The following is a 15,562-nucleotide window of genomic DNA, read 5'->3' as shown; positions in this document are numbered from 1 at the left end:
CCCCACAGCGCCGCCTGCAGAGGGAATCCCGAGGCTTCCCCTGACCGCGACTCTTTGAACCTAAAGTCCCGACGCCTGGGAGAGACCCTGCACCCGCAGCCCCCAGGACCTGAAGGACCGGACTTTCACTGGAGAAGTGACCCCCAGGAGTCCCTCTCCCTTGCCCAAGTGGAGGTTTCCCCGAGGAATCCCCCCCTTGCCTGCCTGCAGCGCTGAAGAGATCCCGAGATCTCTCATAGACTAACATTGAAAACCCGACGCTTGTTTCTACACTGCACCCGGCCGCCCCCGCGCTGCTGAGGGTGAAAGTTCTGTGTGGACTTGTGTCCCCCCCGGTGCCCTACAAAACCCCCCTGGTCTGCCCTCCGAAGACGCGGGTACTTACCTGCAAGCAGACCGGAACCGGGGCACCCCCTTCTCTCCATTCTAGCCTATGTGTTTTGGGCACCACTTTGAACTCTGCACCTGACCGGCTCTGAGCTGCTGGTGTGGTGACTTTGGGGTTGCTCTGAACCCCCAACGGTGGGCTACCTTGGACCAAGAACTGAGCCCTGTAAGTGTCTTACTTACCTGGTTAACCTAACAAATACTTACCTCCCCTAGGAACTGTGAAAATTGCACTAAGTGTCCACTTTTAAAACAGCTATTTGTGAATAACTTGAAAAGTATACATGCAATTTTGATGATTTGAAGTTCCTAAAGTACTTACCTGCAATACCTTTCGAATGAGATATTACATGTAGAATTTGAACCTGTGGTTCTTAAAATAAACTAAGAAAAGATATTTTTCTATATAAAAACCTATTGGCTGGATTTGTCTCTGAGTGTGTGTACCTCATTTATTGTCTATGTGTATGTATAACAAATGCTTAACACTACTCCTTGGATAAGCCTACTGCTCGACCACACTACCACAAAATAGAGCATTAGTATTATCTCTTTTTGCCACTATCTTACCTCTAAGGGGAACCCTTGGACTCTGTGCATACTATTCCTTACTTTGAAATAGTGCATACAGAGCCAACTTCCTACACTGACCCTATGGGATGAGAGCCTGTAGGAGGTTGGCTCTGTATGTGCATTTTGTTTTTGACAGGCGTGCTGTCTCCTGTGTCCACATCATGGGTACACAGGTGTGTCTGACCAGGGGTTAAGGAGAAGAGTTCAGGAAACTGTTGTAGGACTCTCCTACAATCAGCTTGCTGTTGGCCAGAGAGGGTGTCTGAGTAGATCACTCCATCCACTGAGCCATCTTTTGGGTCTGATGACAGAAGATCAGGGAGAGGTTCACTCTCTGCCTCCTGATCCTCATCTGTTACCATCAACAGATTTACATCAGCCCTGTCATGGAAGAGCTTAAGGCGGTTCACATGGATCACCCTCTTGGGGCTCCTGCTTGTGCCCAGGTCCACCAGGTAGGTGACCTGACTCTTCCTTTCTAGCACTGGGTAAGGGCCACTCCATTTGTCCTGGAGTGCCCTGGGAGCCACAGGCTCCAGAACCCAGACTTTCTGCAGAGTAGGGGGTGCCCCGGTTCCGGTCTGCTTGCAGGTAAGTACCCACGTCTTCGGAGGGCAGACCAGGGGGGTTTTGTAGGGCACCGGGGGGGACACAAGCCCACACAGAAATTTCACCCTCAGCAGCGCGGGGGCGGCCGGGTGCAGTGTAGAAACAAGCGTCGGGTTTGCAATGTTAGTCTGTGAGAGATCAACGGATCTCTTCAGCGCTGCAGGCAGGCAAGGGGGGGCTTCCTCGGGGAAACCTCCACTTGGGCAAGGGAGAGGGACTCCTGGGGGTCACTTCTCCAGTGAAAGTCCGGTCCTTCAGGTCCTGGGGGCTGCGGGTGCAGGGTCTTTTCCAGGCGTCGGGACTTAGGTTTCAGAGAGTCGCGGTCAGGGGAAGCCTCGGGATTCCCTCTGCAGGCGGCGCTGTGGGGGCTCAGGGGGGACAGGTTTTGGTACTCACAGTCGTAGAGTAGTCCGGGGGTCCTCCCTGAGGTGTTGGTTCTCCACCAGCCGAGTCTGGGTCGCCGGGTGCAGTGTTGCAAGTCTCACGCTTCTTGCGGGGAGTTGCAGGGTTCTTTAAAGCTGCTTCTTGAAACAAAGTTGCAGTCTTTTTGGAGCAGGTCCGCTGTCCTCTGGAGTTTCTTGTCTTTTTCGAAGCAGGGCAGTCCTCAGAGGAGTCAGAGGTCGCTGGTCCCTTGGAAGGCGTCGCTGGAGCAGAGTTCTTTGGAAGGCAGGAGACAGGCCGGTGAGTTTCTGGAGCCAAGGCAGTTGTTGTCTTCTGGTCTTCCTCTGCAGGGGTTTTCAGCTAGGCAGTCCTTCTTCTTGTAGTTTGCAGGAATCTAATTTTCTAGGGTTCAGGGTAGCCCTTAAATACTAAATTTAAGGGCGTGTTTAGGTCTGGGGGGTTAGTAGCCAATGGCTACTAGCCCTTAGGGTGGGTACACCCTCTTTGTGTCTCCTCCCAAGGGGAGGGGGTCACAATCCTAACCCTATTGGGGGAATCCTCCATCTGCAAGATGGAGGATTTCTAAAAGTTAGAGTCACCTCAGCTCAGGACACCTTAGGGGCTGTCCTGACTGGCCAGTGACTCCTCCTTGTTATTCTCATTATTTTCTCCGGCCTTGCCGCTAAAAGTGGGGGCCGGGGCCGGAGGGGGCGGGCAACTCCACTAGCTGGAGTGTCCTGCGGTGCTGTGACAAAGGGGTGAGCCTTTGAGGCTCACCGCCAGGTGTTACAGCTCCTGCCTGGGGGAGGTGTTAGCATCTCCACCCAGTGCAGGCTTTGTTACTGGCCTCAGAGTGACAAAGGCACTCTCCCCATGGGGCCAGCAACATGTCTCTAGTGTGGCAGGCTGCTGGAACTAGTCAGCCTACACAGATAGTCGGTTAAGTTTCAGGGGGCACCTCTAAGGTGCCCTCTGGGGTGTATTTTGCAATAAAATGTACACTGGCATCAGTGTGCATTTATTGTGCTGAGAAGTTTGATATCAAACTTCCCAGTTTTCAGTGTAGCCATTATGGTGCTGTGGAGTTCGTGTTTTGACAGACTCCCAGACCATATACTCTTATGGCTACCCTGCACTTACAATGTCTAAGGTTTTGTTTAGACACTGTAGGGGTACCATGCTCATGCACTGGTACCCTCACCTATGGTATAGTGCACCCTGCCTTAGGGCTGTAAGGCCTGCTAGAGGGGTGTCTTACCTATACTGCATAGGCAGTGAGAGGCTGGCATGGCACCCTGAGGGGAGTGCCATGTCGACTTACTCGTTTTGTCCTCACTAGCACACACAAGCTGGCAAGCAGTGTGTCTGTGCTGAGTGAGAGGTCTCCAGGGTGGCATAAGACATGCTGCAGCCCTTAGAGACCTTCCTTGGCATCAGGGCCCTTGGTACTAGAAGTACCAGTTACAAGGGACTTATCTGGATGCCAGGGTCTGCCAATTGTGGATACAAAAGTACAGGTTAGGGAAAGAACACTGGTGCGGGGGCCTGGTTAGCAGGCCTCAGCACACTTTCAATTGTAAACATAGCATCAGCAAAGGCAAAAAGTCAGGGGGCAACCATGCCAAGGAGGCATTTCCTTACAGAGCCTTTGTGCTCTCTGGGGTCAGAATCAAAGCCTGCTCTGTTTGGAGGTGCTTCACACCTCCCCCTGCAGGAACTGTAACACTTGGGGGTGAGCTTCAAAGGCTCAGGCCTCCTGTTAAAGTGCCCCAGAGCACTCCAGCTATTGGAGATGCCTGCCCCCCAGACCAAGCCCCACTTTTGGCAGAAGGTCTGGCGGGAAAATTAGGAAAAACAAAAAGGAATGACCACTCCAGCTGGGACCAACCCTAGGGTGTCCAGGACTGAAGTGACCCCCCCCCCCCCCTCCTTGAAGAACCTCTATCTTGGTTTGGAAGAGAAGCACCAGTAGGGATAGGAATGTGCCCCTCTCCCCAAAGGGAGTGGGCACCGAAAGGTTGTAGCCACTCTCAGGGACAGTAGCCATTGGCTACTGCCCTCTGATCCCTGTAACCCCCCTAAATCGATTATTTGGAACACCCCTGAACCTCACTCACCAGATTCCTGGCGACCTCAAGAAGAAAGAATAAGTACTGCCAAGCCGACCCCAGCAGTGAAGACTCCAGACAGCAACTGACTTGGCCCCTACCGGCCGGTCTGCAGCTTCAAAGATCCCCTTCTCCAAGAAGGCAACGCATCCTGCAGGACTAGCGACCTCTACCAAACCCCAGAGGACTGCTTGCCCATCAGAGGACCTCCTGAAGATTGTGGCTCTGTCCAGAAGAAACCTCCACAAAGGACTCTAGAACCGCTCCGGATCCGTGAGCCCTGCCCACTCAGCACCATACGCCCATGGCCCGAGTTCGGGAGGCCCACCGGTACAGAGAAGGTCTCGAGGCTCTTCCGACCTTGAGTCCACCCTGGATTGAACCCTACTGGCACAAGGACACCTGCAGCCTGAATCTAGAGGACCCGACTGACTGCAACCTGATCCGACGAAGGTACCCGACGCCCAAGGAGACCCCTGCACCCGCAGCCCTGGGCCTTGGAAAATCTGACTGCAGTCCAGCATTATGTAGCGTGTGCCTCCCCTACCTGTCCAGCCTTTAGTTTCCCGAAACCGACCCGCTAGGCCCATCTTGCAGCATCTTTTGTGTCCCCTGGGGTCCCCCTATTGAAAAGCATTGGGCGCCCAGATTTGTGTTTTCTCCCTGCCCGGCTGCCCCTGGGCGACTCTGGGTGTGTGTTAAGTGGGAACTTGCGGCCCACCCGGTCCTGACCTAAACCCACCAGGTCTGTGTCCTGGTACCGCAGGTACTTATCTGTAAGCTGCTTTCTACTGGGCATCCCAGTCCTTTTAGGATTCCATTGCAATTCTGATCCCAACTTTGACCTCTGCACCCAGCCTGCCCCGTGTTGCTGGTGGTGCACTTTTTGGGTCAGCCTAAACTTTGACCTGTGGACATCCTAACCGCCGAAGACTGGAATCGTAAGTCATGTACAAATCTGTTACCCGTGCTAACACTTTTCCCCTAAGGGCTCTATTGGCTCCTATGAAAAATTGCAGTGTCAACTTTTGAAACTGCAAAGTGTTACTTGCAAACTGCTTTATGTGCAAAAACCACACAAAGTACATTTGATACATATGCTTGATACTTATTGACAGCTGTACTTATCTTCAGCAAAGACCATCTGGTTCTAGAAATAAAGTAACAAAATATATCTTTGCTACATGAAACATTGGCCTGGAGTTAGTCATTGAGTGTGTGCCTCGTTTCTTGACTGTGTGTACAACGAATGCTTAGCACTACCCTCTGATAAGCCTAACTGCTCAGCCACACTACCACAAAAAAGCATTAGTATTATCTACTTTAGCCTCTATAAAGCCTCTAGAGATCCACTGGACTCTGTGCACACTATAGCTTACTTTAAAATAGTATATACAGAGCCAACTTCCTACACCTTATCTGGTAGAGACAATATCTAGTTGCAGATTCCTTACCAACCCTCCCATCTCCCTGCTCTGTGAACCGATTTCTAGGGACAGGGACACCCTTTCAGGGCCGTAGTTTTGATGCACCAGTGGTCAGTGTTCTTCATGGCTCTGCACATGTGGTGTGGAAAGTTGTAAAAAGAAACTGACGTCAGCATGCCAGGGTGGCATCTAAATAGGACCCATGACATCATATCCGGCGTGGACGACGGAGACTTGTAAACCTAACAGCTTCCTGCATCATGGTCACCAACCACAGAAGTTGGCACATGCAAACTTTGCAATGGGTCCTGAAGTTCCTGTAAGCCCAGCACCAACCAAACCTGTCTGATTCCATACGAGTGTCAGAGGTCACTGCAAAGGACCTGCAGTGGTGGTATCTAATCAGCAGTTCGCCTAGCGGCAGACCCCTCTCCGGGCCCCACCCATTGTTAATGATGATGACTGATGTGTTGCTGCTTGATTGGTGAGGTCATCTGGGAGCAGTGCAGTTCAGAGGACTTTGGTCTTCCACCTCCATTTCAGTTTGCTTGAGTTGTGGGCGATTTGCTTGGGGTTGAAGTTCTTCCTGCCTACCATTATGATATGGCTGGTGTATATTCTCATGAAGAACACCACAGCCATGTGCGACTACAGTAAGCAGGTCGGGATGGTGTCCTGGGTTCTGTGCCAAGGGCTTCTCTGCCTCTGGAGCTAGCTGAATCATCAAGGGATTTGCCTGGTGGTATTCCACCTGGCAGGGATCTTTAAACACCACTGTGGACCAACTCGGCTGGTGACACTGAGAAGATCATGATTGGCAGTTACACCTGGAGGTGGCACAGGTCATATTTCAACATTGGAGAGAACTCTGGCTTAGTCTTTTCCCCACCTCATAGAACATTCAGTGTAAGCACTTTTGTGTATTGGAACTCCCAAGATGGCTTTCTCTCAGAGATGCATTCTACCCAGAATAGAGCACGGGGCTCCTCTACCTCTACTGCCCCGAGTTCTGAAGGTCAGGAACGACCAGGTCCAAGTCAATATAGTAGCCCTGGACTGGGACAGTAGAGTTTACTACTTGGAACTTCTGAGCTTGAGCATCTGCCCTCTAATCAGGCTATCACTTTGGGAGAACCTCATGTCAAAGCAGCAGGGCTAGGTCCTCCACCGAGCCTTCACAATCTGCCCCTCCATGTGTAAAAACGGAGTGGTTGCAGTTGATCTCCTTAGACCTTTTTTCTAAGGTAGTTGATGTTATTTTGTAGCCAAGCACCTCTAAACAAAATCTGTATGTGGGATACCGGGACAAGTTTACGGCTTGGTGAGATACCAGTCATTTGAACTAGTTGCAGGCAATATTGTCGGACTTGGTGTTTTTTGCTTTGTTTTCATCTCAGGAAGGGCTTGTTGAGGGCACAGTTTAAGGTTACCTGTTGGTCCTTTGGGCTTTTTACAGTCGCAGGACCAACAGTGTTAATTTAAATCACTAGTTGTGATGTGTTTCTTAATACGTTTACAGCATGTTTCCGCCCAAGTCATTTATGAGGCCACAGTGGGACTTGTATCTGTTTCTCAGGTGTCTTAAGTGTACCCCAATCAATGCATAGTAGATCATTGCACATACTCACCCTAAAAACAATCCTTCAGGTCCATATTACCTCTGCACGATGGATGTGTGAGCTTCAGACCCTTTAGATCCAGGCTTCCTATACCAAATTTTTTCCAAACAGAATGGTTTTCTGTAGTCGAGCTGCGTTCTCACCAAAGATGGTGATGCCTTTTCATAATGGACAAGCTACCACTTTTCTGACTTCTTCGCTATACCACACCCCTTGAAAGATGACAAGAAACTCCATCGCTTTGACTGTAAGAAAGAACTACGTTTTTACATCAGTCGTACAAAGAACTCCGGGAAGTCAGCAAGCTCTTTGTGGGTTGTTTGGGGTGCAGAAGGGCAAGGCGGTGTAGAACTGGACCATCCCAGTGGATAGTCCTATGCATGATCATCTGCTGTGCATTTGCCAAGAAGCATCCACCAGAAGGCCTAAAGGTTCATTGCCCCAAAGCAAAGTCTACTACTACTGAGTTGGTGTCCTGAGTGCTACTCCTAGATATCTTTCAGACATAGGCATCCATGCATACTTTCTCAAAGTTCTACTGCCTCAACATTCAGGTCAGTCGAGATTGATATTTTGCCAGCTTGATCCTGCAGGACTTATTACTCTGAGCCATTCCACAGACCCATCACTTGGAAGGTACTCCTTTGGTATCTTCACAAGGTGAGGAATCTGCGTGTAGAACTATCCATCAGAAGAACACATTACATATTGTTGGTAACACTTGTAGGAAGTAAGAAATAGCATGCACAGAGTCCAAGGGTTCCCCTTAGAGGTAAGATAGTGGGAAAAAGAGATAATTCTAATGCTCTATTTTGCGGTAGTGTGGTCGAGCAGTAGGCGTATCAGAGGGTGGTGTTCAGCATTTGTTGTACACACACAGGCAATAAATGAGGAACACGCACTCAAAAGACAAATCCAGGCCAATAGGTTTTTATATAGAAAAATATATTTTCTTAGTTTATTTTAAAAACCACAGGTTCAAGATTTACAAACAATACTTTAAATGAAAGGTAATTCACTCGGGTATCTTCGGAACTTTGAATCAACACAATATCATGTACAGGTTTGGCAAAAATGGCAATAAGCTATTTTAAAATTGGACACAGTGCAAAATTCAACAGTTCCCGGGGGAGGTAAGTATTGGTTAGTTTTGCAGGGAAGTAAACCACCTACAGGGTTCAAAGTTGGGTCCAAAGTAGCCCACCGTTGGGGGTTCAGAGTAACCCCAAAGTTACCACCCCAGAAGCTCAGGGCCGGTCAGGTGCAGAGGTTAAAGTGGTGCCCAAAACGCATAGGCTTCAATGGAGAAGGGGGTGCCCCGGTTCCATTCTGCCAGCAGGTAGGTACCCGCGACTTCGGAGAGCAGACTAGGGGGGTTTTGTAGGGCACCGGGGGGGACACAAGTCAGCACAAAAAGTACACCCTCAGCGGCACAGGGGCGTCCGGGTGCAGAGTGCAAACAGGCGTTGGGTTTGCAATGGAGTTCAATGGGAGACCCAGGGGTCTCTTCAGCGAAGCAGGCAGGCAAGGGGGGGGCTCCTCGGGGTAGCCACCACCTGGGCAAGGGAGAGGGCCACCTACGGGGGTCGCTTCTGCACTGGAGGTTGGATCCTTCAGGTCCTTGGGGCTGTGGGTGCAGTGTCTTTACCAGGCGTAGGGTTCTTAGAAGCAGGCAGTCGCGGTCAGGGGAAGCCTCTGGATTCCCTCTGCAGGCGTCGCTGGGGGGTCAACTCTGGCTACTAACAGGGTCGCAGTCGCCGGGGAGTCCTCCCTGTTGTGTTGTTTCTCCGCAGGTCGAGTCGGGTGCAGAGTGGAAAGTCTCACGCTTCCGGCAGGAAACGTGCAGTCCTTTAAAAGTTGTTTCTTTGTTGCAAAGTTGTTTCTTCTTTGGAGCAGAGCCGCTGTCCTCAGGAGTTCTTGGTCCTTTTAGATGCAGGGTAGTCCTCTAAGGCTTCAGAGGTCACTGTACCCTGGGGGACGCATCGCTGTTGCAGTTTTTCTTGAAGTGGGGAGACAGGCCGGTAGGGCTGGGGCCAAAGCAGTTGGTGTCTCCGTCTTCTCTGCAGGGCTTTCAGGTCAGCAGTCCTTCTTCGTCTTCAGGTTGCAGGAATCTATCTTGCTTGGTTCTGGGTACCCCTAAATACTCAATTTAGGGGTGTGTTTAGGTCTGGGGGGTTAGTAGCCAATGGCTACTAGCACTGAGGGTGGCTACACCCTCTTTGTGTCTCCTCCCTGATTGGAGGGGGGCACATCCCTAATCCTATTGGGGGAGATTTCTAAAAGTCAGAGTCACCTCAGCTCAGGACACCTTAGGGGCTGTCCTGACTGGCCAGTGACACCTCCTTGTTTTTCTCATTATCTCCTCATTATATCCTTGCCGCCAAAAGTGGTGCCGTGGCCGGAGGGGATGGGCATCTCCACTAGCTGGAGTGCCCTGTTGCGCTGTAACAAAGGGGGTGAGCCTTTGAGGCTCACCGCCAGGTGTTACAGTTCCTGCAGGGGGAGGTGAGAAGCACCTCCACCCAGTACAGGCTTTGTTACTAGCCACAGAGTGACAAAGGCACTCTCCCCATGTGGCCAGCAACATGTCTGGTGTGTGGCAGGCTGCTAAAACTAGTCAGCCCACACTGGTAGTCGGTTAAGGTTTCAGGGGGCACCTCTAAGGTGCCCTTTGGGGTGTATGTTACAATAAAATGTACACTGGCATCAGTGTGCATTTATTGTGCTGAGAAGTTTGATACCAAACTTCCCAGTTTTCAGTGTAGCCATTATGGTGCTGTGGAGTTCGTGTATGACAGACTCCCAGACCATATACTCTTATGGCTACCCTGCACTTACAATGTCTAAGGTTTTGCTTAGACACTGTAGGGGGATAGTGCTCATGCACCTATGCCCTCACCTATGGTATAGTGCACCATGCCTTAGGGCTGTAAGGCCTGCTAGAGGGGTGACTTATCTATGCCATAGGCAGTGTGAGGTTGGCATGGCACCCTGAGGGGAGTGCCATGTCGACTTAGTCATTTTCTCCCCACCAGCACACACAAGCTGGCAAGCAGTGTGTCTGTGCTGAGTGAGGGGTCCCCAGGGTGGCATAAGACATGCTGCAACCCTTAGAGACCTCCCCTGGCATCAGGGCCCTTGGTACCAGGGGTACCAGTTACAAGGGACTTACCTGGATGCTAGGGTCTGCCAATTGTGTAAACAAAGGTACAGTTTTAGGGAAAGAACACTGGTGCTGGGGTCTGGTTAGCAGGCCTCAGCACACTTTCAAATCATAACTTGGCATCAGCAAAGGCAAAATGTCAGGGGGTAACCATGCCAAGGAGGCATTTCCTTACAACACTCTTTTGTGAATACTTTAACTAACTGCAGATTCCTCCTTGCCCTCCCACCTCCCTGTGCTTTGCTATGGCCACTTCAATCCAAACAGATCTCACTCTAGGAATCTGCTCAATGGTTTGTTCAGTTTGCCAGTTCGCTCAACTGAGAGCATGGAAGGGTTCAAAAAAGAAAACTGACATCGGAGTGCATGGGTGGAGCATATATGGAGCTCTGTTTTCTACTTCTGGAGTAGAACCTACTGGTACAGAGGAGCACTACTTTTGAGTTCTTTGGAAACAGCCAGACACCTGGGAGAAATTCACATGGTGAGGAATCTTCAGTTAGAGTATCCACAACACAGAGCATTACAAAAGGTAAGTGACTTCTACTTCAGGGTATTTTGTTTCTGCCAGTGCAGTGCTCCCCCACCCTCCTGCTCTTGAGCCAAAACCACATTCTCAAATAGAAGTTTGGAAATGACCATATCCGACTGGTAAAAGTGCAGAACAAGTAGTCTACCTTCACTACATGCTTGCACATTCCAACCCTATGGAGGATTTGTAACATTTAGTAAGTGGCATTAAGTAATTTCATTCATGTATGCCCTTTTAAGTATTAAGTCCCCATAAAGCAGCATTATACTTGGTTTTAGTTTGGAAAAAAGCAGCCTAGATGTTTGATGACTGTCTGACAGAGGTGGTTTTAGATGCCCTACAAATGTTCCATTAATTTGCGTGAAGATTGTTATTTTCTCTTTTTTTTTTTTGTGCAGGCAAAGGATATTTTCTGTGATTATCAAACAGGCATTTTAGATAACTCGCCTAAGATGGTTCTTCTTTTCCACCTAATCGAGGAAAGCGTGAAATTGGGTGACAAGATCCTGGTGTTCAGGTATGAAAACTAGCCAGCTCTACTTGCAACCTCCATTCCCCATTCACTTCCACATCCTCTTCTCTCCTTCCATTCTCGTTCTTCTGTAATTTACCTGTTTCGCTTCACCCCATCCTTGACAAACCCATTTTCTTGCCCTATAGCTGTACTGCTTTGCAACTACTCCACTTGCCATACTTTGCCTGCCATTTACTCGCTTTAAGTATAGCTTTATCTTAATCAAGGTATTTTCTTTGATATTCATAAACTTCAGAACACATTTTTCAATGTATCATTTTAGTTTTTGAAACTATTGGAAAAAATGTTTTGGTTTCTTTTTGAAAGTTACTGTCTATCGATCCTTCAGAACATCAGTGCCACAATTTATTAAAATATCATCGTCAGTTTTTCTTTGGTAAAGGCACATCAAGACGTCATGCTTTTCTGTCCTCTAAGAGTGATGGTGTTTTCTCAATCAGGTGTTTTAATGCTTATTATTATGGTTTTTATTAAGAACAAAGCTAATAATATTAATAAACCTCCATATTTGCTGCCAAAGCCAGCTTCAACTGGCCCTTCCAGACTAAACAGTAAAATAAAACAAGAGTAACCACTCAAATTCAGAATGGGAGTGCATTTAAATCTAAGAAAATGAACAGTTAGCTCTTTCAAGGAGAGATTAGGGAAGAGAAAGTGCAGAGACAAAAAGGATATTGCAGCAAAATATCAAATCTGTTTACAACCCCCACCCCATCTTTCCGGAGTAAAATTCCTCCAGCCCATGCGATTGTAAAAGTGTAGACCCCCCACCTCCCACGAGTAAATGCTTTGTTATGTGCACAGGCACCATTCGAAAGATGCAAAATCTAGGCCATCACGAAAAGTCCTAGCAAGGAGCTCTTCAGAAAACAGTTCTTTTCATACAGTTGCTGTTGAATACTCATGAGTGCTTCCTTTCTAGCCCCCTAATGGCACCTCTTTATGATGCACTGCCACCCTCAGAATTTGCAACACTGCAAACCAGACCACTGTCAGTCACCGCAGTGGTGACAAAATCATGATCAGTTTGCACTAAAAGAGAGCCTGAAATCCTTCATCACAGCATCACATTTCTTAAACCTGCTGTATAGGTCAACACACACTCCCTCAAGGTAACTCTCAAGACTCTTCACAAGGAGCTCACCTGAGATCCACAGGACCCTAATATGGGAGACTGTTTCCAAAACTGTCCAACATATCAAACCTTTATTCAAAAGACAGTTGTTGCTGAATCCCCAAACGTTTTCAACTCAGCTATTTGGGTATCCAGCTCCTTCATATGTCCCTATAGGGTAGACTACCTTGTTCAGTACCCCCCACGTTTTACTCTACCGCCAAGACTCCTTTTTACCACCTGCAAGGTTGAATTAATTGTGCTGGTGTCTTCTTTCAGCTCACCATTTAAAGCTTATCAGTGCCTGTTCACTTAGTGACATGGCCCTTTAGCCATCTGATGTGGAAGATGCATCTCCCTTGCTACTTTTCATTGAGGCCTTCCTTGTCCCAAAAACGTTTTGTTTGCTCCTTTTCTTGGTTGCCATTCTCCTCTGCTCAAAAGGATCCTGGACCAGTACACATGCCGCCCATCTCCGTTCATCCGCACCTCGCCACTGTTCTGGATCTGCAGCGACCACCTGAGTGGTATGTTTAGTCTCTGCTCTCTGGATGACAGGCTGTCCGTCCCATCTCTCACTTGCGGGTCTGTCTCCCCTGAGAAGACACCCGCTGATGTGTGCACCAGTGCGTGCCTTCAGACGTTCAACAAGCCAGAATAAGCTTCCTGCTAGAAACCAGAGCTCTCAGATATCACACTGGGCCATAGTGTCAGTCTTCCCACAGCGACCCTGAGTATGCTTAAACAATTTGGAGTTTCCTTCATTGGAGCCAGTAATGACATTTGGTGCTATAGTTATGTTTTTGTCTTCACTTGTAGTCTGACACTGCAGTGCTGCCAAGCGACTTCAGCTCCCATCGCTGCCCACATACTACCTCTTAAACCTTCCATTCCATTTTGGTCCCTAATCCAGGAGCAAAATAGCATTGGCCAGTAACAGAACTAGGGTAATACTCACCTGTGACCAAGGAGCCTACTGAAGTAACTTATAGTCCATGAAGATTCCATTTGTTACCTAAAACACTGAAGTGTGCATTGCAGCGCTCCAAAAGTACTGTAAATAAACAATTCATGGGATATCGCTGAACAATATAAATATCAAAAGACAATCAGTGAGTAGTAACTTGTACTGAATCCTGCTGGTAAAGCTTTAGAATGGTTCACATCTTTTTTGTATGATTGTAGAAAATGGAGGACATTTTCCCTCACCAAGCAAGACTAAAACCTGTCAGTTGTGGTGTCCACCAGGGTACCATTGACACCTACGCTGCTTAACAGCTATGTGCTTCGTTCAGCTCAATGGCTTTCTGCTTTTGAACCTCTCTTACACGTAAGCCAGTGACAACCAACGGATTGTTCAAGTGTCCAATACAGCTTTGTCCTCTTTGGAAGGGCATGTTGTGCCGACCAGGTCTTTGTCAATCATTCTTTGGTGGATATCTACCAACTTAATAAAATTCAATCCTGGTGAAATTGAGTTGCTGTTGGTTTCTTCTCAAGCTTTATCTCCTGTTTCCTTTACTTGGCCTGAAATCATGGGCATGTGTCATGCACTTCATCTGTTAGTCCATAGTTTAGAAGTTAAGCTTGATGCTAAATTATCATTAAATAGGTAAATAAGGTATCAAACCTTTTTCCTATAACTTAAAATGTTAAGCTCATTTTTTCCAGTTATTGAGCCTCCTTCACCATGTAACCCATGTAAAAGCCTTGATTCACGCAAGGGCTAGATTATGGTAATGTCATCTCTTTAAATGCCCCTGACGCTCTTCTTCATCAACTCTAGTTACTAGAAACGGCAGCTGCTAGACTGGGTTTCAGCTCTGCTTGAAGAACACACATTTCTTCTGCTCTTCTTCTGCTCCTTTGATTACTTTTGAAGAAAGATAGTTTTCTACAAAGCTCTGGTCATTGTTCATAAGGCAGTGTGTCAAAACACTTCAGATTTCGTAGCTAAAATTTATCTTTCTGTATTCGCAAAATAGACCTACATTCTACACATTCATTCTAGCTCTCTGTTCCTCTGTCCTGCACTTTAAACTCTTAGAGCATTACGGATAGCTGCATCTAAAGCTGGAAGTCCCCTTCCTGCCTCTTGGTTCTGAATGCATTAATTATTTATTTTAATGTATTGTTTTTCTTTTTGCTGTTTTTACTGCTTAGTGAACATGTGCTTTAGAAGCATGCTCCATAGACTTGTGATTAACAAAGTTGAAAATCCTTCTGTTTCCTGTTGTCTCAATCACCCCTTTCCTAGTTATTCTTCATTGTAGCAGTAGTGCTTCTAGATTACTCCAAGCCATATTTATTTAGGGCTAACAAACCCAGTTCTAGCTATACTTCAGAATGTTTAGAATTAGGCTGCCTATCCTTGGGCTAAGACACTCTGATCACACCTTCCCAACATTATATGCCCTCTACTGGAGTACAGTTATGAAACAGATGATTAAGTATGAAAATGACTGTTGCATTTGCTTTGAGGTCGAAAACTCCACTTTAAGAACTGTGCCTCAAAAATTCCAAATACCTGTGTGCCTCCCTTCTTCCTTAATTTAAATTAAGGCAATCAATTAAATACAGTTATCAATTACATTACATTTGAAGGGTGCTATTTAAGCACACTTGTCGCCAGTGCCAAATGAACTCTGCACTCATGCCAATTAAAATGTTGATTACTCAAAGAAAATTATATCTGTGATTCACAGACTCAGTCTACAAGGAGGGCCTCAGTAACTGTAATATAAGTGACTGCTACTAGGCAAAGGCAGGACACAAATATGTAGTGTTTAACAAATAGGCCTCTAATGAAAGTCAAATGGTTTAATCAAACAAAGGGAGTATACAGGTGCTGGAGCCTGAGATCATGAAAATGGAAGAAGAGGACTGTTGGAAATTTCCCTTTCTGCAGGGTTTCCCATGTCTTTTTGATTCTGACCTCATGTTTCTGATCCGGTTCTGACTTTCGTTTTTTGCTGGCTTTAGGGCTTTGGCACTTTAGCACTGCTGACATGTGCTTAAGTGCAAGTGCTTTCTGTCTAAATGGTATTGGTGATTGATTTATCCATGATTGGCTTATTTGATTTACGAGTAAGTCCCTAGCACAGTGCACAGTGT

The 15,562-nt window shown here is 47.6% G+C and overlaps 1 protein-coding gene across 1 annotated transcript in view; it reads left to right on the top strand.

Moving 5' to 3' along the window:
* RAD54L2 (RAD54 like 2) overlaps nt 1–15,562 on the top strand; it is a 784,453-nt gene that overhangs the window by 490,246 nt on the left and 278,645 nt on the right. The window contains exon 13 of the mRNA XM_069206800.1: nt 11,198–11,316. Coding sequence (XP_069062901.1) covers nt 11,198–11,316 — 119 coding nt within the window. The remainder of the gene's footprint in view (nt 1–11,197; nt 11,317–15,562) is intronic.

This window comes from Pleurodeles waltl, chromosome 9 (assembly GCF_031143425.1).
Source record: "Pleurodeles waltl isolate 20211129_DDA chromosome 9, aPleWal1.hap1.20221129, whole genome shotgun sequence".
Lineage (NCBI taxonomy): Eukaryota > Metazoa > Chordata > Amphibia > Caudata > Salamandridae > Pleurodeles > Pleurodeles waltl.
The sequence above is the reverse complement of the archived record's forward strand: the minus strand, read 5'-3'. Positions and strand labels throughout refer to the sequence as shown.